The 23,445-nt window shown below is 40.6% G+C and overlaps 1 protein-coding gene across 1 annotated transcript; it reads left to right on the top strand.

Moving 5' to 3' along the window:
• Positions 1-1,923: 1,923 nt before the first annotated feature.
• Positions 1,924-20,548, top strand: LOC131962396 (NLR family CARD domain-containing protein 3-like). The gene is made up of 15 exons (XM_059327396.1): positions 1,924-1,975; positions 4,230-4,367; positions 5,302-5,504; positions 5,662-7,684; positions 9,642-9,815; positions 12,834-13,007; positions 13,640-13,813; positions 16,724-16,770; positions 17,211-17,350; positions 18,086-18,141; positions 18,518-18,735; positions 18,968-19,233; positions 19,602-19,718; positions 19,852-19,993; positions 20,110-20,548. The coding sequence occupies exons 2-15, from the start codon at positions 4,240-4,242 to the stop codon at positions 20,499-20,501; spliced, it is 4,254 nt and encodes a 1,417-aa protein (XP_059183379.1). The 5' UTR covers positions 1,924-1,975; positions 4,230-4,239; the 3' UTR covers positions 20,502-20,548.
• The last annotated feature ends 2,897 nt before the right edge of the window (positions 20,549-23,445 follow it).

The following is a 23,445-nucleotide window of genomic DNA, read 5'->3' as shown; positions in this document are numbered from 1 at the left end:
GGGGGTGCTGACGGCGGCTGCAAAAGCATTTCTGTCCATTCATTTCAATACAAAATGAGAAAACTTCTCACTTGATGTATAGTTTTAGGGAGTAAAACATTTCTTCAAGACAATCTGATGTTAATAGTGTAAATAATGGCCCCATTTAGAAGAAAGTAGAAGATAATGAATCTTATGATTTGGGGCGGGGCTACCTTTGATTGACAGGTCACTAACAAGGCGAGCCGTCATCAGGAGAGAAGCAGAGCAATGCGTATCCACGGCAACGTGTCAATAAAGTTATATATAATGTTATTTACAAATAAAAAAGGACATTTACCGGTTTGGTCTTATAACTTTGACCAAGGATTTTTCTGAAGTAAGTAACATACATTTTATTTTTGTGTTTTGCTAGCCAAAATAAACATCCCAGTCAATGCTCCAGCTAATGCTAACATGAGTGAGTCAGGTTGAGGTGTAGAGAGGCTGTAGTCAGTGATCAGATCCCTCTCCTCCTCCACAGTCCAGATATGGTCTGATCCCCGTACCGGAAACAAGATGGAGACGAGTTTAACGCTGAACTGATGCCTCAAACGGGCCACAAACCAACGACACATCACGGTCACTACGTCCATTATTTATACAGTCTATGGTACAAACTAACATTGTCTGTGTGTTTTATTTTGGTGAATCAGGCCATTAGCTCTCAAGCTGTTGTTTTATATACCAAAACTAGCAAATTAATTAATCTGATCAGGTCAGTGGGTGACCTGCAGATCCTGTCGGCTTTGAAAAGAGCATATATGAATATAACGGCTTCAGTGTTTCGTTGTTAAGGGTTGTCTGATGGTAAAGTGTCAACAATATTCCTATAATACTGCGGTCTGTAGCCACGGAGACGATAAAATAGCACTAACATAACCTGGTTTAGCTAGCTGGTGAGTTTGTCTGTCAGCTAAATATTCTTACTAGTATAACTATATTTAGGGAAGGTGTTATTTCATCTGTCATCTAGCTACTCCTCCCAGATAACCATGTTTATGTGTTAGCTCCCCTGGTTGTCAGCTAACTACTCTACTACTACTAGTTGGTCAGGTGGGTGTGTTGGCAGAACTCCACCGCTCGATCTCTACTGCACTGACTCTCCAAAGACGTCACCAGAACAAGATGGCAGTGGCTGCATCCTCAGGCTTTCTGTCAAACACAAGACAGGAGGCCAATGTGAGGAGAAGGTAAGAAAGGTTTCTGCAGCTCTGCTTGTTTAGCATGAGGCTAAAACACAACACAACAAAATCTTTTTTATTGCCAAGAAGCTTTTCACATAGGAGGAATTAGCTTATTAGGTCAAACACAAAGTGGTTCTACTCTGACCCACTGGCAGGCAGCTGGGCTTTAACAGGTTAAATATGTCGTCTTTGTAGAGTTCTCTCCTTCAGTTTATGTCTAAAATAATCAGCAAATGTTTGAAACAACATCTCAACTTGTTTGGAATCAGGATCGTACATAAAAGACCAAAAGGTCCAGCAGTTTGTAGAAGTTGAAGTGTTTTGAAGGACCTATCCATCTTATTTTTGAGTCCTATGGAATAAATCCACCTGTTTGAGGACTTATTGTAATCTGCAGAAGGTAAATATATATTATTAAATATAATATTTAATTTTGTACCAATTTGATGTTTTTGGCTTAAAATCTGTTTTTTCTTTTCCTTTGATTGGAGTTCAGCTTCGTGCACCAAAATTCAGGAGAGGCTTTCTTTTCTCTTGTTCCTCCCATTCTCGTAGAAAGCTCAGTATCTGTTAGACTGATCATGTCTGGTTACATATCTGCTCTATTATAAATACGTGTGTGTGTGTGTGTGTGTGTGTGTGTGTGTGTGTTGACGCCCTGCTTGTACCTGTTTGTACACGTCAGATCTGAATCAGAGGGAGGATCATGAGGAGTGATTAAATGAGGAAGTGTTCAGTCGTCGGTTCAGAGAGCAGAAAGAAGAGATCAGGTGAGTGTTCATCAACATTATTATTATTAATATTGTTATTATTTGACTGTCACACTGTAAACTGTGTGTGTGAGACTTTGACTGAACTTTACTGGCAGTTAAACAAACAGGAAGCTGCCTCAGTGAGCTCACAGTGGAGGACAGACAGAACTCACAGCAAACTGATGAAACTATTCCAGAAAGAAAACATGTTGATGAATTCACTCCAAATATCATTCATAGTTTCTGTAATATTTGAAACATCACTTGTTTTTCATGTCTCAACACGACGACGACCTGTTCAGGAAATGACTGTGTGTGTGTGTGTGTGTGTGGGCGACAGTGAAGGTAAACAGAGGGATTGATCCTTCCTGTTTTTCACCTCTTACTGTTGTGTGTGTGTGTGTGTGTGTGTGTGTGTGTGTCTGAAAACCATTTCCACATGCTTGAACCCTTTATTATATTCTACTGCTCTGTTCACATTGAGATATCTATGTACATATTATTGTTGCCTTATGGATATATAAACATACATATCACCATATATCACCATATGTAACTTGTACTCCACTACATGTTGCAGGTAGATTTTCTACTTTTTACTCCACTACATTTAGCCAAGAGCTTCAGTTACTTTTCAGGTCAAAATTTAACATGAAAAACACATTTAATGTATTAAAAGTGAATACGTATTTTCATAATTAAACAGCAGAATGCTGCTGACATAAATGCATCGATAATAATAATCTATTAATATTCTGAATATTTCGAACAATCTGAGTACTTTTACTTTTGATACTTGAAGTACATTTTGATGCTGATACTTTTAGAATGCAGGACTTTTACTGTGAGGTATTAATACTTTTACTGCATTACATGATGTGAATACTTCTTCCACCGCTGGTTGTAACTGTTGTATAATACCTGACAGCCCTGACCTTTGACCATGGAGCAGTGAATGACAGCAAGGATTAGTCAGATAAGACTGTGTGTGTGTGTGTGTGTGTGTGTGTGTAATTAAAATCACATAGTTACCTGTGTGTGTGTGTGTGTGTGTGTGTGTGTTTGAAGCATGTGTATCTGGAGGAGTGTGCGGACTTACGCCCATGTGTGTGTGCTTGTATCTGTAACTGTAATCAGAGCAAAGATCAAAGGATCAATCAGAGCAATCAACAGAATTAACTGCAGCTGTAGAATGTTCCGGATTAGTGAGAGCAGCCAGAGGTGGACAGACTGGAATTTCTGGCCTCGAACAGAAAGCATTTTTGGCAAAACCATAATACCTATCATTGATCCGACTTCACTTTGAGCGTCCTGAGTTCTTCCTGAACGTCGACATATGTTTTTTTTAAGAAAAATGAAAAAATAGCTTTGTTAGAGCGATCTAAAAAAACTGTTCCATCTTTCTTTTACAGAAATCTTCCTGCGTTTTTAATATGGGACCCAATGAGGCTGTTGGTGGCGCATCTGTGCGTTGTAGGCCCAAACTATAACTCTGACAGCTTTACCAGAGAATTGTGAGGGAGAAGACAAATTTTGCTACATTTCTATGTATAAATTGTTTCTTTAGAGTGGAATTTGCAACCTGGAGCGCAGTTTTCAAATGTATTTTTTGATCATTTTTTCTCTCCCTCTACACTCTGAGCGATGATGTCACACACTGTGACACGAACAATCCGTGCAATACACACAGCTATTGCTGTATGGGACCAGTGCTTGGTGCGATTGCCCGGTGGCCCTAATAACATCAACACACTCTCTTTAACAATATGTGTATATATGTTAAAACTATAAACGACAGTAAGGACAGTGGAAGCAGCAACAGAAAACGACAACAACAACAACAACAACGAGGAAAGAGAACGGGGGATAATGGTCCCAGTCTGCTGGTTGTTATGGGTGAGAGGGGTGAGGAGGTTGGTCAGTGGATCTGAGGCTGTGGGGCGGGGAGAGGAAGTGACTTCAGTAGAATTATCTCTACTGTCAGAATCTGAGCTCACTGCAGGGTTACAACACGCTGAAAAAGTTCTGCTTGATGATTTTATTCTCTGTCTTCTCTCTTTAACACAGCGTGTGGCGCTCTGCACTTTTGTCTTCAGATGAATTAATTTAGTGTTTAAAAGTGATGAAAGCAGACTCTGCTGTGGTCAGCTCTGAGTGGTTTATAGCAGCACTCTGCTCTGGTTTTCTGAGCCCAGTCTGTCTCTGTGAAACACATGAAGGAAATGTGAATGAATAAGAAGTGGAGGACTGACAGGTGTGTTTCTCCTGTCAGACTTGAGAAGATGAGTGATGTGGAGGAGGAGAAGGACGGAGCAGAGTCTGGAGTATTCGGCTCTGAGTCTGTGAAGACTGAGCGCTCCAAAGATCCTCCTCCAGACTTCAGTGATGGACCTGGACCCTCAGACACAAAGTAAGAGACTCTTTCTACTGGATATGAGGAGGCTCCAGCTTCACCAGTTTTTATACACTTTAAATCCACTTATTCTACTCAAACTACTTCTTTCACAACGAATGAAGAGCAGAAGCTGGTTCCTCTCCACTCCTCCAGCAGCACATGTCACCAACCAGTTTAACTGCTAGATTCAGCTGTGTGACTTTAACCCATTAAGACCTGAGTCCTCCTAGAAAAAGTCCCTCTAAAAACCCAGCACTGATTCAAAACAACCTCCCAAAACCTGAAAAACTGCACAGAATGTCAACGTTTCCTTATTATTAATTTCTCAGCCTCTGATGCAGATAGAGACATGAAATGAAAAACATTTATAAGCTTAAACCCTTCACTTTAACTGTAGAGATTTGTCTTTGTCCTTAAATTAATGAAGATTTAAAAAAGAATTCTATAATCAACATCATAGAAAAGGAAAAATGACACATTTCTCAGCCTCTGTAGCAGGTAGAAATATGAAATAAAAACCTTGTGCTGAAAAGCATGAACAGTTTTTAAAAACAATAATAAACAACAAAAAAAGTATTACCCTGTGACAGCCAGAGAGCAATAACTGTTTGTTGACAGTGCAGCAGTTAGTCTGTCTTCATCCTGCTGTAACTACAGATGTGGAGCAGCAGGTCTGAAGGCTCTTAATACTCTGGGTCACTCGTCTGTCACTGTCCTTCATAAAGACGTGAATGTTTTGCATCATGATCTTGTTTCCATCATAAATGATGGAAGCGTCCATGAGAGCACGCTGACTGACAGCAACCAGAACAGCAGGTGGCGTCTGTGACTGCGACCTTTCACCTCCAAACACTCAGGAGATGTGGCAGCTTTCTGCTGTGTTGGTGAAATGTTTTACTGCAATAACATTAAAGTTTTTCTTTCAAAGTAAATGTCTTTGTGTCCACAGAGAGGAGGAGGAGAAGAAGAGGAGGCTTGTTTGTGAGGAGGAGCAGCCGTCCTGCTGTGCTTCCTGTCAGGACGTCCTGAAGGATCCCGTCTCTACCAGCTGTGGACACTGGTTCTGCAGACGGTGCATCAGCTCATACTGGGACCAGTCTGCTCCACCAGGAGACTCCTCCTGTCGAGAGTGTGGAAAAAGACCCAGAACCAGTAAGACTGTCCCTCTGTCTGCTGATGTTTTCATGTCTGAAAACAGGATTCTTCTTGTGTTGCAGCATTTGTTACATTTTAAAAATCTCCTTCTCTTTTTATTCTAAAATCTTTGTAATTTATAATTTATAATTAGAGCTTCTTCATTGTCTTACAGGGGATAGTGGTCTGCAGGAGGTTTTAGATGAATATAAGATCAGTCTGAAGAGGAGATGTGAACGTGTGACTGAAGGAAGTGATGCAACAGGAAGTGGAACCCTCCTCAACAGGATCTACACTGAGCTCTACATCACAGAGGGACAGAGTGAAGAGGTTAATACCCAACATGAGGTGAGGCAGCTGGAGACAGCTTCCAAGAAGAAGACCGTCCACGACGCTCCAATCAGGTGCCAGGACATCTTTAAAGCCTTACCTGACCAACAGGGACCCATCAGAGTGGTTCTGACAAACGGCGTCGCTGGCGTTGGAAAAACCTTCTTGGTGCAGAAGTTCAGTCTGGACTGGGCAGAGGGTTTGGAGAACCAAGATGTCAGTGTGGTGATTCTGCTTTCCTTCAGGGAGCTGAACTTGATCAGAGATGAGCAGTACAGTCTTCTGGAGCTGCTCCATGTTTTCCATCCAACATTACAGAAGGTCCCAGCAGAGAAGCTTGCCGTCTCTAAACTTCTGTTCATCTTTGACGGCCTGGATGAAAGCAGACTTTCACTGGATTTCACCAACAAGGAGGTTGTGTCTGATGTCACACAGAAGTCATCGGTCAACGTGCTGCTGACAAACCTCATCGAGGGGAATCTGCTTCCCTCGGCTCTCGTCTGGATAACTTCCCGACCCGCGGCGGCCAATCAGATCCCTCCTGAGTGTGTCGACAGGGTGACAGAAGTACGAGGCTTCACTGACGCCCAGAAGGAGGAGTACTTCAGGAGGAGGGTCAGTGATGAAGAGCGCTCCAGCACAATCATCTCACACATCCAGACATCCAGGAGCCTCCACATCATGTGTCTGATCCCACTCTTCTGCTGGATCACTGCTACAGTTCTGGACCACATGTTGACTACAGAGCAGAGAGGAGAGCTGCCCAAGACCCTGACTGACCTGTACTCACACTTCCTGCTGGTTCAGACCAAGAAGAAGAAGCAGAAGTATGATGAGGGACATGAGACGAGTCCACAGGAGCTGACGGAGGCTGACAGAGAAGTTCTTCTGAAGCTGGGGAGGCTGGCGTTTGAACAGCTGCAGGAAGGAAACATCATGTTCTACCAAGAAGACCTGGAGCGCTGTGGTCTCCATGTCACAGAGGCCTCGGTGTACTCAGGAGTTTGTACAGAGATCTTCAAAAGAGAGAGTGTGATCTTCCAGAAAACAGTCTACTGCTTCGTTCATCTGAGCGTTCAGGAGTTTCTGGCTGCAGTCTACATGTTCCACTGTTACACCACCAGGAACACAGAGGTACTGAGGGCTTTTCTGGGGACAGACTGGGGGTCAACTCTGGATGACTGGTACAAAATAAAGAGTTACCTGTTCTCGCATGACTACGTGAGTGATGAAGCAGAAGAAGACGAAGAAGGAGAAGAAGACAAAGGAGAAGAGGAAGAAGAAGAAGAAGATGATGAAGAAGACGAAGAAGAAGACGAAGCAGAAGAGGAAGACGAAGAACAAGATGATGAAGAAGACGAAGGAGAAGAAGAAGATGAAGAAGATGATGATGATGATGATAACCCATCTCTGGATGTCTTCCTGAGTGCAGCCATGGAGAAATCCCTTGAAAGTAAAAATGGCCACCTGGACCTGTTTGTCCGCTTCCTTCATGGCCTCTCTCTGGAGTCAAACCAGAGACTGTTAGGAGGCCTGCTGGGTCAGACAGACAACAGGCCAGAAGTCATCCAGAGAGCCATCAACAACCTGAAGGAGATGAACACTTTGAAGATCTCTCCTGACAGAAGCATCAACATCTTCCACTGTCTGACGGAGATGAACGACCTCTCAGTCCATCAGGAGATCCAAGAATTCCTGAAGTCAGAGAACAGATCAGAGGAACTCTCTGAGATCCACTGCTCAGCTCTGGCCTACATGCTGCAGATGTCAGAGGAGTTTCTGGATGAGTTGAACCTAAAGAAGTACAACACATCATGGGAGGGACGACAGAGACTGATTCCAGCTGTGAGGAACTGCAGAAAGTTTGTGTAAGTCCAGATGTGATGATCATTATAGATCAGTATAGATTAATAATTTAGTTCTTGTGATATGATCAATAACATCCTGTATTATTATTAAATAGTGTTCCACGTGGTCATTACGTTGTTCTTGATGTTCTTGAGCTGTTTCAGCTGGTTCTGTTTCTAGCTGTCAAGTTAATGAACACAGTTATTAGGGACCGAGCACTGAAAGTGCGAGGACCCTATTGTAATTCTGTTTATTTCTCATAATTGTTCCATTTTTCTTGACTTCATCTTCCCTTGGATGATGGAGGAAACATGCTAACCTGCTAAAACAAATGAAGGACTTAGTATTTTACAGTTATCAGTGAGTTATTATTACATGAGTCGGTTGTGCAACGTGTCTCATATAATCACACATGAAGGTTATAAATTTAATTTGTCATTTTTTCATTTATCCTTTATTTATTTCTCGAGGAATGATTTACAATGATGTGGAAAGTACAGAGAGAAAACACAATGAAGAACAAACAACAACAGACTAAACAGTTGAAAACACTAAAACAGTTCCAGTCTCATAGATAAAGGTCCCCTCCCACATCGTTGCATAGGAGTCAATGATGGGTGCAGTAACTGTCAGCAGTGATGAATCAGAGTGATAAACAGAGTCCAGTGAGGTGAGAGTGGAGGCAGAAGCATGTCTATAGATAACATCAGAATAATCCAGAAGTGATAAAAAGACCTGAATGATCCGTTTCCTACAGAACAGAGGGAAGTTTGATTTGTTTCTGTAGAAGTATCTGATTTTTTGTTTTAATTTATGTCAACATTAAATCTGAATGTGAGTTTTTGATCTAACCAGACACCCAGATATTTGTATTGTGAAACCCTTTCCATGCTGTGACCTGTTAAAGTGGTGATATGTAGACCATCTTCTACAATATTTCTACCTCTTGAGAATATCATGTATTTGGTTTTGTCTGAATTGAGAACTAATATCAGAATGAGAAGAGAATGTTGTAGTTTGTCAAAGCTTGACAAACTGATTAAATTAATGATTTCTTATTAAGTTTTTATGTCTTTAAAGTACTTTGTTAACTCGTTTTTTGACCATTTCTGTATTGATAAAATCTTCTGCTTCTTAGTATTAGTAGCAGTATTATTGTTATTTTTATTAATATTCTTCTTATTAAAGTGCAGATGAACTGAAGCAGCCACTGTGACAGTGGTGTGATGAGGCTGAATGCTATAACAGTGATTTGGTAGCATAAGTAGAGAATAAGAATCCATTCTGTCTAAAGTTTAACATTAGCATTAGCCACATTAGCAGACAGATTGTGACAGACAGAAAGTGTAGTTTTCTGTCTGTGGTTGGTGTAGAGAAGAGAAGCAGCAGGAAATGAACATCTTCCACCAATAACAGAGTTCTGATGAGTTTATTAGAGCACAATGGTCCAGTTCAGACTCCTTAAAACATCTCTTATACACATGACACAACAATTCAACTATTACTTTGTTCACTGTAATGCTGAATACATTTTAGTCCCAAAACATTGACAGATATAAATATTTACTGCTGTACAGGTCTGATGCTGTAAATGAAGCTGACAGAAGTTGGAAGCTAACAAAGAGATCCTCTTTCCAGCTCTCATTGTTCACTGAGTTCTGAACATGGTTTTCTAGTGAAGACGTGTCATGTAAACTTTGTGGAGACAGACATGAGATCAGACCAGCTGACAGACTGCCGGCGTTATTGAAGCCTTCATCTGACAAGATTAAAGAGAAACAAAGACAAAAGTCTGCAGGTCTGAGAGAGAGAGATCAGACTTCTAGTTTCATCTCAAACACTGAGATCAGAGTAGCAGAACCTTTGAAGAGCCAATGTTCATCCAAACAGGTCAAAGGGTTTTATCATCAGCTGCATGAAGAACATAGAAAGTGTCCTCTTCCACAATAACATTTTGTCATTTCTCTGTCATGACAGACTTTCTGACTGTGGGCTGTCAGAGACTGAATGTGAAGTCATAGCCTCAGCTCTGAAGTCCAACCCCTCCCATCTGAGAGAGCTGGAGCTGAGCAACAACTACCTGAAGGATTCAGGAGTGAAGCGGCTCTGTGCTGGACTGGAGAGTCCAAACTGCAGACTGGAGACTCTGAGGTCAGTTCACAAGCTGTAGATTATGTCCTCTTTTGGTTTATTCTCAGTTCAAATCTTTGACTGATGTCTACATGTTTTGGTCCATATGTTTCATTGATTTTACTGAACATTAATGTGAAGACATTTTTTTATTATTTTTTTATTTTTTTATTTTAAGGAATTTTATAACAATCTTTATTTAGTTTTCAGTGTTGACAATACTGTGCAAGACATTCTCACGATAGTATGGACTGAAAAAAAGAAAAGACAAGAAAGAAAAGTCAACAATAAAGAAAGAAACAAAAAGAACAGAGCCTGTGTGAAATGATGTTAGTAAGTGTTACGGCCATCTGATTAATCATGTCTTCCTTTATATGTCAACCATTTCCCACAACTTTTTATAAAAAACATCTTTCATTTTCAATTCATATGTGAGCTGTTCCATCACTAGTATGTCCTCTATAATGGACGTCCACTGTCTGTAACTTGGAGTGTCAGACTTAAGCCAGTTCTTAGTAATGGTCTTCTTCCCAGCTACCAAAAGAATCCTGGTCACCTTCATGCACCGTGCCCTCCAAATGACCAAGGTAGAGAACAAGACAGGGTTTAGGAATCACATATCCCAGAACATCACAGAGAACTGAGGGAACTTTCCCCCACAAGGGTTGTATTTTGGTGCATTTCCAAAAAATGTGTGTGTGGTTTGGATCCATGTGGTTACATAATGTCCAACATGGCTGCTGAGCATTTATCAGTTTACTTTTGGTTTTAGTTCTTGTGATAGGTATAATGAAGAACTGAATTAGATTCTTCCAACTGAATTCCCTCCATTTCAGAGATTGTGTAATTTGGTGTGTTTTCCTCATATCATACCATATCCCCTCAGGAATCCCTTCACCCAGCTCCCTTTCCCATTTGGCTTTAACATATAATGTTGAATCTGTTCCAGAATCCATTAAAAGCTTTTAAGTTGTAGACGTGGCCGTAATTCCTTTTTCTGCCCAATATTTAAATATAACATCATATTTTGCAATGCAATCCATTTTAATAGTCCCATTTCCTGTTTTTAATAGTTTCACTGTGGAATACCATATATCTAAAGTAAAGGATATCACTGGGTTGAAATTATGCTCTATGATCTTTTATATAAGTGGGGGTCTCTGTTTCTTATTGAATTGGGTATTTTAATGTAGACATTTGAATATCTTTCCATCAAGATACATATCCCTCATCACACCAGGAGATTAGTTGGCGCAGTTGTGCAGCACGAAAACATTATTTTGTTTTATTATTATTATTATTATTATTTTTTATTAACATTTTTATTACTATACAACACAAGATAGACACAATACAACCACAAACAACCACAGTAAAATAAATCAGACAAAACACACCACAACAAACAACACAAGACATGCATACATGCACACACACATATACACACACGCATATACAAAATCAAATTACAAACACAAAATCATGTTAATTTCATAATCATTTTCAAGTTAATTTACATGGAAACAAGGTGACAATGTGACAGTGGGCTCTTACAGAGTCCTTCCTCATCTCACATTTGGAACTCTTCATAATAATGGGGATAATAATTCCCATAGCTTGTTCCCAATTTATTCCAAAATTATCATCATTCATCAAATCGGCCATTCGCTCCATTCCAAGGAGATCAAAAAATTCAAGTAACCATGTTTCTTTTGACAAACAATTCGTCTTGCGTGTATTCCAATTCATCAAAATCATTCTTTTAACAACCAAAAAGCCTAGGCCTGCTATTTTCCTATCTCTCTTTGACCTGAGTGGTGCAGCCCCGTACCCCAACAAACAAATGAGAGGACAGGGACAGAGCTCCATCTTCAGCATGAGTGACATTGAATGGACCACATCCTCCCAGAAGGATTTAACTGCCGGACAATGCCACAACATGTGGGTCAGAGTTCCTACCTGACCACACCCATGCCAACAGAGGTCAGAGGAGCTGGGGTCTATTTTTTCATTCTTGCTGGTGTGATATATGCTCTATGATGAATTTTCATTTGTATGACTCTCAATCTGACCAATTTAGAAATGGCTGCCGGGCCCCTCCATATTCTTTCCCACTCTTTTGAATTTAATGAGACCCCTAAATCCTGTTCCCACTGTAACTGAGTGTGGGCATTAGGATTTGAGGAGGAGCATATTAATAATTTATATAGACCCGAGACCATGCCTCTGTGCGATACTAAACCTTGTACATTGTACTCCAAATATTCTCTTGGGAACTTTGACAATATTGATGTTAATTGTGCACATTTTAAGAAAGCATTGGCATTTAAACTATACCTCTTTCTGAGCTCCTCAAAAGACAAAATCACCCCATGTTCTACAATTTGCGAGATTACATTAATGTTGTTGCTGCCATACCGGGTCTGATAATGGATTCCCTGCTGCTTTGAATGCTGTATTGTGCCATAGTGGACATGATGCTAAGGCAGTCTTCCTTATTCCCAGTTTTTTATGAACTTTTTTAATGATGTCACATGACAGACTGATAATACAATTATCTATTTTTGGTAGAACAGGATGGTACCACAGTGATGACAATGAAATTAATTTGTTCTTGTCCCTTATAATGCGTTCTTCCAACCACTCCCAACTACCTTGGATTCTGTTATGTTGATGTCCCCACATCAAAGGGAATCTGGCATTAAATGCTAAATGCTATGTAAAGGACGGAAGAGATTAAAAAGATTAATCTAGGCAGGATGTTCATCTTTAGCACCTCTGCCCTGCCCCATAAGGACAAATGGACTTAGGAAGAGAGACAGACAGACAGACAGACAGACAGCTGTTGTCATTAATATTAACGAGAGCTCTTTTTCTATCTTACAGTTTTTAACCTGCATCCTGTTGACTTCAGCTGTTTGGAGTTTTCAAAACTTGTTCATTCTAAAGCTTCTTCAGCTCTGAACACATTATTAAACACTGAATGATTTCAAGCAGGAACTTTGCCTTCTAAAGTCACATCATTTACTCTTTATTCAGATTGGACGGCTGCAGTTTGTCAGAGATCAGCTGTGCTTCTCTGGCCTCAGCTCTGAAGTCCAACCCCTCCCATCTGAGAGAGCTGGAGCTGAACTACAACAAGCTGCAGGATTCAGGAGTGAAGCTGCTGTGTGATCTTCTGCAGAGTCCAAACTGCAGACTGGAGACTCTAAGGTCAGACACTGTGTTTTCCTCGTGTGCTGAGATGAATATGATGTGAAAGTTGTGTTGACATAAGGCTGATATTATACTGATCCACACTGAGGATCTGAATGCTAAAGTCTGTTTTCTTCTTCACTGGTTTAGTCCATTGACTGTGGCAGAGCAGTGTTGAGCTGCACATTTAAAACCTGAATATAATAAGAAAAATCCTCCACTGGATCATTCACTCTGAACCTCTGAAACACTTGGTTTCCATCTTACAGTCCCCTTCATGTTTTTAGCACCTCATGATAAAGATTGTACACAAATGCAATGAATACATAAATAATCTGTATTTCAACCATCACACAATAACAACAATATTTAGTGTTTAATGTTGACAACATTTTATGGAGTTATATCAAGATTATACTGTAAAGACAGACAGGCAGAGAGACAGACAGGCAGCACGTTTTCATTAATAATAATGAGAGCTCTTTTCTATTTTACAGTTTTTAACATGCATCCGGTTCACTTCAGCTGTTTGGAGTTTTATAGATTTGTTCATTCTAAAGCTTCTTCAGCTCTGAACAGATTATTAAACACTGAATGATTTCAAGCAGGAACTTTGTATTCTAAAGTCACATAATTTATTCTTTATTCAGATTGAGTCACTGCAGTTTGTCAGAGATCAGCTGTGCTTCTCTGGCCTCAGCTCTGAAGTCCAACCCCTCCCATCTGAGAGAGCTGGAGCTGAACTACAACAAGCTGCAGGATTCAGGAGTGAAGCTGCTGTGTGATCTTCTGCAGAGTCCAAACTGCAGACTGGAGACTCTGAGGTCAGACACTATGTTTTCCTTGTGTGCTGAGATGAATATGATGTGAAAGTTGTGTTGACATAAGGCTGATATTATACTGATCCACACTGAGGATCTGAATGCTAAAGTCTGTTTCCTTCTTCACTGGTTTAGTCCATTGACTGTGGCAGAGCAGTGTTGAGCTGCACATTTAAAACCTGAATATAAGAAGAAAAATCCTCCACTGGATCAATTACTCTGAACCTCTGAAACACTTGGTTTTCATCTAACAGTCGCCCACATGTTTTTAACACGTCATGATAAAGATTGTACATAAATACAATAAATACATAAAGAATCTTTATTTCAACTTTCACAAAATAACAGTAATATTTATTGTTTAATGTTTACAACAATTTATGGAGTTACATCAAGATTATACTATAAAGATGGACAGACAGACAAACAGACAGACCGATAACATGCTGTCATTAATATTAATGAATCTTTTTCTATCTTACAGTTTTTAACCTGCATCCTGTTGACTTCAGCTGTTTGGAGTTTTATAAGCTTCTTCAGGTCTGAGGGGTGTTCCATCAACGTGGCTAAATAAACCGCAGCTTCATTGAGAAAGCCTAAAGGTTACAATTAACACCAACTTTCACTTGAGGCTAAAGCCGTTCCACTAACGCAGCTCAGCCAAGTCTAGTCAACGCTAACTCAACCCAGGCTATACAAGCCGGCATTGTGCGCCAGCGCGGAGTATATAAGCAGCCTGTATTAATTGATCGTGGAACAGCCGGTAGCAGCCAATAAGATGTCTCAAAAAGTGGTGAGAAGAAGCGCTGAAGGATCTTTATGATGAATATCAAGTGATAGTCACAAAAAGAAGTGAAAAACAGCGCTGTTTTTTCCTCGGTGGCCGAGCAAACGATGCTGTTGGAGCTTTATGGTAAATGGACCTGCACTTATATTGCGCTTTTCTAGTCGCTTTGCGACCACTCAAAGCGCTTTACACTACAGACTGTGCTCATTCACCCTTTCACACACACATTCATACTGGTGGCAGAGGCTACCCTAAACGGTGCCACCTGCCACCATTGGGAATTCATTCACACACCGATGAACGCAGCATCGGTAGCAAAAAATTTTTTAAATGGACCTGCACTTATATACGCTTTATGAAGAATATAAATATAACAGACAATACTGCTCCCATTAACAGAGGCAGGGAGATGGCATGGTTAAAAAAAATGCAGACTGATAAAATGCATGAGTAATTAAAGCCTACTTATTGTGTTGTAGTTGTTAATAAGTTATCAATAAAATCACTAGATACAATAAGAGTGGTTATATTATCAGTAGGATGGATAATGACAGCTGTATTTTCACAGTTAGGAGTAGGCTAAGTTCGGAGAACTCACAACTAAAATTAATTTACTGTAAATTGGCCTAACTGGGGGAAGTAACCCTGCCCTGTATTAATTTTTCTGTTAGATCTCAACAGCCAAAAAAGTACTTGGACAAGTGAAAACGTAATAATGTTTGGGCTGTATCTTCATTCTTCAGATTGTGTATAACCATGCACCTTGCTGCAGGACACAGCTGGAACAACTTCTCCAGCAAGCAATGATGAAACTGAAAAATTAAATAACAATTGGCAACTACATAATCAGCTAAGCCTACTCTTTGACACGTTTTCTTTTACAGGATGTCCGCGCGATCCGCAAGCGTCATATGTTTATGGGAACTGAAAACCAAAAACTCGATATGGAGACAAAAAGTTAAAAATGGAATAATTAAATTGGAGATACAGTAACTACATAATGATGTAAGTAAACATTTTACCACAGCAGAAGGTCCTGGTTTAGAATGCATTTAAAGTGTTTTTGTTGTCTTAACTGCTAGAACAAAATGAATAAATAAAGCACTACTAAAAACTTTTACACACTTTTCTTAAATTATACATGTTTAGCTTTCAAATAAAGGGTTTACTCCAAAACAAAAGTTGCATGATTTAAACAACAGATTAACTGAAATAGGTATATAAATTCATGCCTCGTCAAATTGTGAGAAAAAAGGTCTAAACCAGACTGTAACATAAAAAAACTCGTCTAAACTAAAAAGTCTAAACTTTCCGCACGGACATGACAAAAGTGACGCGCATGCGAACAGAAACGTGTCGGAAATGACTTTTGGGATTTTGTTTCCGCCCGTCAGGAATTATTTGACACACAGCTAAAGTAAGCTCGACAGTTAGCCTGCCCCTGAGCAGGCTAGTTCAGTGGTGTAAGTTACCATGGTTACTGAGCGGGGAGTCACACAAACCACTTTGATGGAACGCATCTCTCACTTAAATTAGCTAGGCGTATCATATTAAGCCAGGCTTTTCCTTAATCCACGTTGATGGAACACCCCTCTGAACACATTATCAAACAATGAATGATTTCAAGCAGGAACTTTGTCTTCCAAAGTCACACCATTTATTCTTTATTCAGATTGAAGAGCTGCAGTTTGTCAGAGATCAGCTGTGCTTCTCTGGCCTCAGCTCTGAAGTCCAACCCCTCCCATCTGAGAGAGCTGAGGTCAGTAGAGGGTTGGAGTCAGTCCGTACTGTTGACCCATGTGTTGGTTTCAGGTGGTATTTTGCAAACAAACAGTTATCATCCAGTCAGAGTATTTCCAGTCGCAGTGATGCTTTGCTGAGTCTGAGCTGAAGGTGTGAGAGGAGATTGGAGCATGAAGTTTGTTCAGGCTGAAGTCACATTTTCAGTAACCGATCAGCAGCTCATCCATCAGCTTGTTGGCCACCAGCTGACCAGTGACATCCAATCATATTCATCCAGGTGTCTCAGTATCACCTGACACATTAAATAAAGTACAGAAGAAGAGTGATTCTGAGGATTTATTTAACTCATCAGATAACTGCTGTATTTGTGTTTCTCCCTTCAGGGTGAATGACAGAGTATTCAGTGCTCCACCTGACAGAAATGAAGGACGTGAGTAAAAGCCACTGTAACACCTTAAAGAAACATATTCTGTCATTAAAGCAGGATCACAAGTAAAGACTGGCTGTTTTGTGTTTTATAGCACTGGTTGATCCCAGTAACCAGAGCAGAACTTTACTTCTGTTCTCTTCTGGTTTAAATGTTGGGAAAGATGATGTCTTCAGTCTGTCTTTTTAATTTTGATGTAATTTTTTGAATGGACTCGGCCTTATCTTGGAATCGACCCCTTTAGGACTTGACCTTGGCTTAAACGTGATGTTTTTTGTGTATGTTGACTTTGGGACAAAGACATGCTACAAAGGGCTCTGATCACCTTGAACTTGGGACGTTGTTGTTCCAGGTTTATGAATGTTTGGTCATCAGGAAGTCCAAACGTGTATTTGTCATCTGCTGTGTCTTCTGTCCATCTGACGGCTCTAATCACCCACCAGATCCGTCCACGTCCAACCCAACCCTGGATGAGTCTGAGGACAGCAGGAAGGAGGGTGTGGATGAAGAGGATCCGCTGTGTCCTGATGATCCAGAGAAGACCAAGCAGCAGCTGGTGTGTGGAGAGGCTCTCAATACAAACGTCAGTTTTTGACTCGCTCTCTGATCCTTCCTCTTCATCAGAAACTCCTGCTGTCATGCAAGATCATTTACTGAATAATAATAATAATTTATCATGTATTTTTATATATTTTTGACAAATTATAGTGAAATGATGACACAGAGTAAAGTGTACAAGCGGAGCAGAAAGAAAAGCAGTGAGGTTCCTATCAGCTCCCATCAGCTTTATGAACAATATAAGAAGTAAAGACCAACAAGGCATACTTCCATCTCATTGAAAAAACAAAAACAAGTATATAGAAATAAATCAAATACAAATATAAAGAGAAAGAAAACAGGACAATATCAGACGGACATATCAAGTAAAGAAATTAACTTCAGAGCTTTCTTGTCATTAACAGATTCAGAGACTTACTAAAGAGTATAAGCTCATTCTCTTGATGCTTCACACTGGGTTTAGTTTGAAAGTTTCTGCTTTTATGTTTACAACAGAGAGAATACACAATGGAAAAAGTTGATGTGAAATGATATCAGTTTCCAATAGAGCAAGACTTTCTGATGAGAACATACATTTTAATCGCTAATGAGAAACAATCAAAACCACAAGTCATAAAAAGTGTATTTTACCCAGTTTTTAAAATGCATTCAAGACAATAAACCAAAAATAGCTCCTGCACATAACTGGAAGAGTTGGTGTCCAGTTTCTGCTCCCGTCTCAACGTTTCTAATTAACTCTTTGTTCCTTTTTCAATTTCAGGAAAAGTTCAGTTTCACACCTGAACTGCTGACTGAGTCTGGAAAGACTTCATACAGGTAACCAGATCACAAAATGTAGAAGGCTTCTACCTTCAACCAAGCCCACTCCTTTCAGTGCCTACACTCTAACCTACACTTCACCTCCTTTCAGCTCCTACACTCTAACATACACTTCACCTCCCATCAGTTCCTACACACTAACCTGCACTACACCTCCTTTCAGCACTGACATATTTGAAAGTTGAACTCTTTCAGTCCAGTTCACCTCCTTTCAGTGTTTGAGGCGGCATCATGCTCGATCAGAACAACATGTCAGATGGTCGAACAGCTTCAGAAACACCTCCACACAGGCTTCAACTGTCACTTCAACTCCTTTCAGTGATTCCACTTTGCAGGCACCAGCTGGTTGTAACCGTCCCTCTGTGTCCTACAGGTTCAGGTGTCCCGGTCCAGGTGTGTTCCAGTGTGCTTTGACGGGACTGGTGTTTGTTTTGGCTCAGGAGGCGGAGCTTCAGTATAACACTGTCATATGGGACGAGAGCCTCGTCCAATCAGCTGGCAGGACGGCTGCAGGGCCGCTGTTCAGAATCAAGAGTTCAGATGATGCTGCTGTCTGTCAGCTCCACCTGCCACACTGTGAAACAGAGGAAGGTAAAGACATCTCTGTCTTCAAAGCTCAATAAATAATTAGTAACACTGCAAAGATGCATGTGCACTACAAGTAAAAACTATCTGCATTCAGTGACTTTATAATGCTAAAGGCACACACCCAGACTGATCTAATGTTAAGAACAGATTCATCTGAACTCTCTGAGCTCCAGCGGTAACAAATGATAAACCAGTTATCAGTAAAGAAAAGCTGAACATGTGCTTTATTTCTCAGCGTTGCGCGTTGACGGCCTGTTGTCTGTCGTCCACATCACTGATGATGGAATGAGCTTCTTGGAGCCGCTGGAGGTCTCAGACACTCATGTGATGGTGAAGGTTCCTCACCTCTCTGCCTTTGGTCTGGTCTGGGATTTTGTTAGAAGGTTCCTGAACATCTCACTGCCAATAGAGGGTCAAGTTCTGCTGTTCCTCCGACCTCTGAACTCAGAGTACCGAGTACTGGATGTGTTACTGCTGCCTGACAACGTCCTGGTAGATGAGGTAAAGCTCTCTGTCACATGTGGCAGCTTGGGTTGGAATCCAGCTCTGGTTCCTTTGCTGCATGCCTTCCCCTTCCCTCCCTGTCTCTGTCACTATCACAAACACACAATAATGTAGTCACTTACAATATGAAGAAGCCATTTCCCTTATCACCCCACACTCAGCGTATGTTCAAGACATTTGTTTTAAATAATGGGCTCCAAAAGTCAAACGTATTAATAATCTGTATTAGTTACTTTCCATCAGTTTCCCCCTGTTACCAGAAACATATTTGTACACGCTTCTCTACAATTGCATCATTTCATCTGCTAAAAAATATAGTAAGTTGACTATCTGAGCATAAACTAAAGAAAATATATTTCCTGAAGGTTCAAAAGAAACAGCGAGGCTCTGAGAATGTCAAACTCTCTTCCGACTGTCTTCTCAGCTTTGGTCGAAGTTACAGTGTCCACTGTGAACCTGAGGGCCTCGAGATACAGCCTGAGGTGAGCCAGGTCACTTCAACATGTTTCATGTTTAACAACTGAATTATGTTGGCTGCATGTTGGAAACTGTCAAGAAAGTTTGAGATAAACATTTTATCAGGCCTGAAAGTGACGCTTCACTACTGGTTTTCAGAGTGCAACATTTCGCTTGAAGTATGGACCAAATTACCATCCAACATTTGAAGTTTTCCTGGCTACAATCCCAGAGACAATGACTTTGATTGTTCAGGACCAAGAGAGGAGAGAAGTCTGGAAACGTAATGTTCGTCTGACAGGTACAGAGGACAGGGCTGATTTACAGAGCAGACAAAAACTTTAATTTCAGACAAATATTTTTAAGTCTGTTTTAACGCAACCATTGTTTATTAAACAAACGTCTGTTATCTTCCAGGTCCGGGAAGCGATCTCCAAGCACAGGACAGCGTCCCTTCAGAGGACAGCGTCCCAACAGAGGACAGCGTCCCAGCAGAGGACAGCGTCCCAGCAGAGGACAGTGTCCCAGCAGTGGATGCTGACCCACCAGAAGAGAAGCTGTTGTTGGTTCGGACACAATTTGTAAAAAGAGTCTCCGATCCTGTTCTGAACCAGCTTCTGGATAAACTCCTGGAGCTTCACGTTATAAATGATGAAGAAATGCAGTCACTCAGAGCGAAAGGCCGAGCAGACAGAGCACGAGACGTGATGGACACGGTGAGAAGAAAAGGAAGTAAAACCAGCTCAGTCCTGATGGAGGCTCTCTGGGAGCTGGATCCACACCTTTCCACAGTGCTGAGGCTCAGATGAAACAAGAAGCTGAAGTGTGACGATACAAACTGATGTCAGAGTGTTGTTCTCTGTTTCAGCCACTAGATGGAGGCAGAACGTCTCTGCAGCAGTGGAGAGATTTCTGAGTGACGATTGGACGCCTGATATGCACATTTTAGATTCTTACAGCTTCTCAGGAATACTGGCTCTGGGCAATGTTGTTTTCTTGTGGTGATAAAAATCTTCAGGAGAAAGTAAATTTAAGTCAAAGGATCAGAAAGTGAATGTGATGTAAATAATGTAACATAATCAGAGAGTCGGTCCATCTGCTGCATTGGTCTCTTTCTATCTGTGCAGACAGAAAGGAGCTTCTTGGTTGATGCATATTCAAAGACTAATCCAAGTACTTGTAGGTTTAGGAGCCATATTTGGTAATAATTATCCCCTAACATTAGCATCATGTTAGAACATATATACCAGGGCTGAGGGACGCAGCTGCTGCAACACGTTCAGTCTTCAGATGTGGACTTGAGAAGGCAGAACCTGAAAACCTTTCCCCTTTAATTAAAGTCTCGTCAGCTGGGAACTTTAGTGCCAAAAGAGAGTTTCACTCGGTTTCTTTCTGAGCTGGAAACTCTTCTCTCAGGTGTCAATCTGGTGAAATAATTTCAGCCAGTGAGGCGAATCAGGGTTTCAAACCAGGGTCGCACATTCCTGCAAAAACTGTCCAGCTGTTCCACTCCAACAACTGGTTGTTTTACACGTTTTTCATGTTTCGATTTTATATTCCTGTTTTTTTAACTGAGTTTATTGTTATGTTCCAAATCAACAAGACACATTCTTTGTGTGTTACAAACCGACTTAAACTTCAATAAACTGATTCTGATTCAGTCTCAGAAAATGTTTGTCTGATTTGTTTTATTGTCAAAGTTGTGACCTGAACACTTCCTTTTAACAGGAGTCTGATTAGTTTTATTGCTGCAGACACTGCTGATTTTAACGACAGCCATCAAATTAATTCACTTACAATAACACATTTAAAACAAAACGTTCTATGTATTTTGATGTGACACAAAACTTGGTAACTTAACTCACAAAAATAATAAAACACACAGACACACACACACACACCGGTTCTAACATATCTCTATTTTCACACTAAATGTCAGTTTATTTAGGACATTGATAAATCAAACGGTCCGTGACAGCACCGCCGCGCTTCCTGACAGAACCGGTCTGATCCAGTCTGAACTGGTCTGAGCTACTGCGCTAGCAGGAACTTTCCTTGTTGGGATGTTGGGGTCAGTTCAGTTCTGCAAGTCGCCCAGGAATTATAACAATACTTTCTTTAAAAGTTTTAGCCGAGTTGTAGAAATAACAGCAGCTGTCGGAGCTTCAGGCTCGTCAGGCCTCAAGCAGAGGCAGCTAACGTTAGCTAGCATTAGCTATGTGAAGTCAGTTGATGTTGACAGAGAATTAGCGAATATTTCTATAATTTCAGTCAACGGAATAAAACCATACGGCTGAGGACTTATAGTAATCTGCAGAAGGTAAATACATGTGTGTGTGTATTCAATACTGTTCAAATTTGATGTAATTTGTAAAGATTGTGATGCTAATCGCGATTAACGTGTTAGCAAGCTAATCGCGATTGGCACATTAGCATGCTATGCTTAGCTCTCAGTGTGGTGTCAGTTCATGTTACTGTGTATTTGAAGTGTTTTGTGTTTTTAGCTTAAACCTAAAGCTAAAACTACATCTGTATGAATAAATATATTGATGTTTTGTCTGATTAAAGTCACAGAGGAGACGTTTGTGCTCATCAGAGAGAGGACCATGAAACTCCCCTTGAAGCCTGTGAGGAGTACAATATAATATAATATAATATAATGTAATATAATAATCTAGATGTGTTCAGTCTGAAATCTGCTCACAGCCTTTCCCCACCATTCATCCTCCTCCGTGTCCTCCATCTGCCTCCATGCTTCAGGTAACAGCCAACACACTGTGAGTACAAACCAGGCGGCAACCTCCGGGTCTGAGCAGTGAGGCAACGCGTATCCACGGCAACGTGTCAATAAAGTTATATATAATGTTATATACAAAGAAAAAAGGACGTTTACCGGTTTGGTCTCATGACTTTGACCCTTTCACTGTATTTTCATTTAATGACAGTTTATCTGAACGTTTTGTTCATTAAATGTGTTGTTCAGTGTTTGGTTGGACTAACAGACACTCCAAGGAGTCGCTGCTCAGTTTTCTGAGGTAAGAAACGTACATTTTGTTTTTGTGTTTTGCTAGCCAAAATAAACATCCCAGTTAATGCTCCAGCTAATGCTAACATGAGTCAGTCAGGTTGAGGTGTAGAGAGGCTGTAGTCAGTGATCAGATCCCTCTCCTCCTCCACAGTCCAGATATGGTCTGATCCCCGTACCGGAAACAAGATGGCAACGACTTCTACGCTGAACTCGATGCATCAAACGGGCCACAAACCAACGAGACGTCACGGTCACTACGTCCATTATTTATATACAGTCTATGGTACAAACTAACATTGTCTGTGTGTTTTATTTTGGTGAATCAGGCCATTAGCTCTCAAGCTGTTGTCTTAAATATCGAAACTAGCAAATTAATTAATCTGATCAGGTCAGTGGGTGACCTGCATATCCTGACGGCTTTGAAAAGAGCATATATGAATATAACGGCTTCACTGTTGCGTCGTTAAGGGTTGTCTGATGGTAAAGTGTCAACAATATTCCTATATTACTGTCTGTAGCCACAGAGATGATAAAATAGTAATAACATAACTTGGTTTAGCTAGCTGGTGAGTTTGTCTGTCAGCTAAATATTGTTACTAGTATAACTATATTTAGGGAAGGTGTTATTTTATCTGTCATCTAGCTACTCTTCCCAGATAACCATGTTTATGTGTTAGCTCCCCTGGTTGTCAGCTAACTACTCTACTACTACTAGTTGGTCAGGT

Source organism: Centropristis striata, chromosome 23 (genome assembly GCF_030273125.1).
Source record: "Centropristis striata isolate RG_2023a ecotype Rhode Island chromosome 23, C.striata_1.0, whole genome shotgun sequence".
NCBI classification, from domain to species: Eukaryota; Metazoa; Chordata; class Actinopteri; order Perciformes; family Serranidae; genus Centropristis; species Centropristis striata.
Note: the sequence above shows the minus strand (reverse complement) of the source record. Positions and strands in the feature narration are given on the sequence as shown.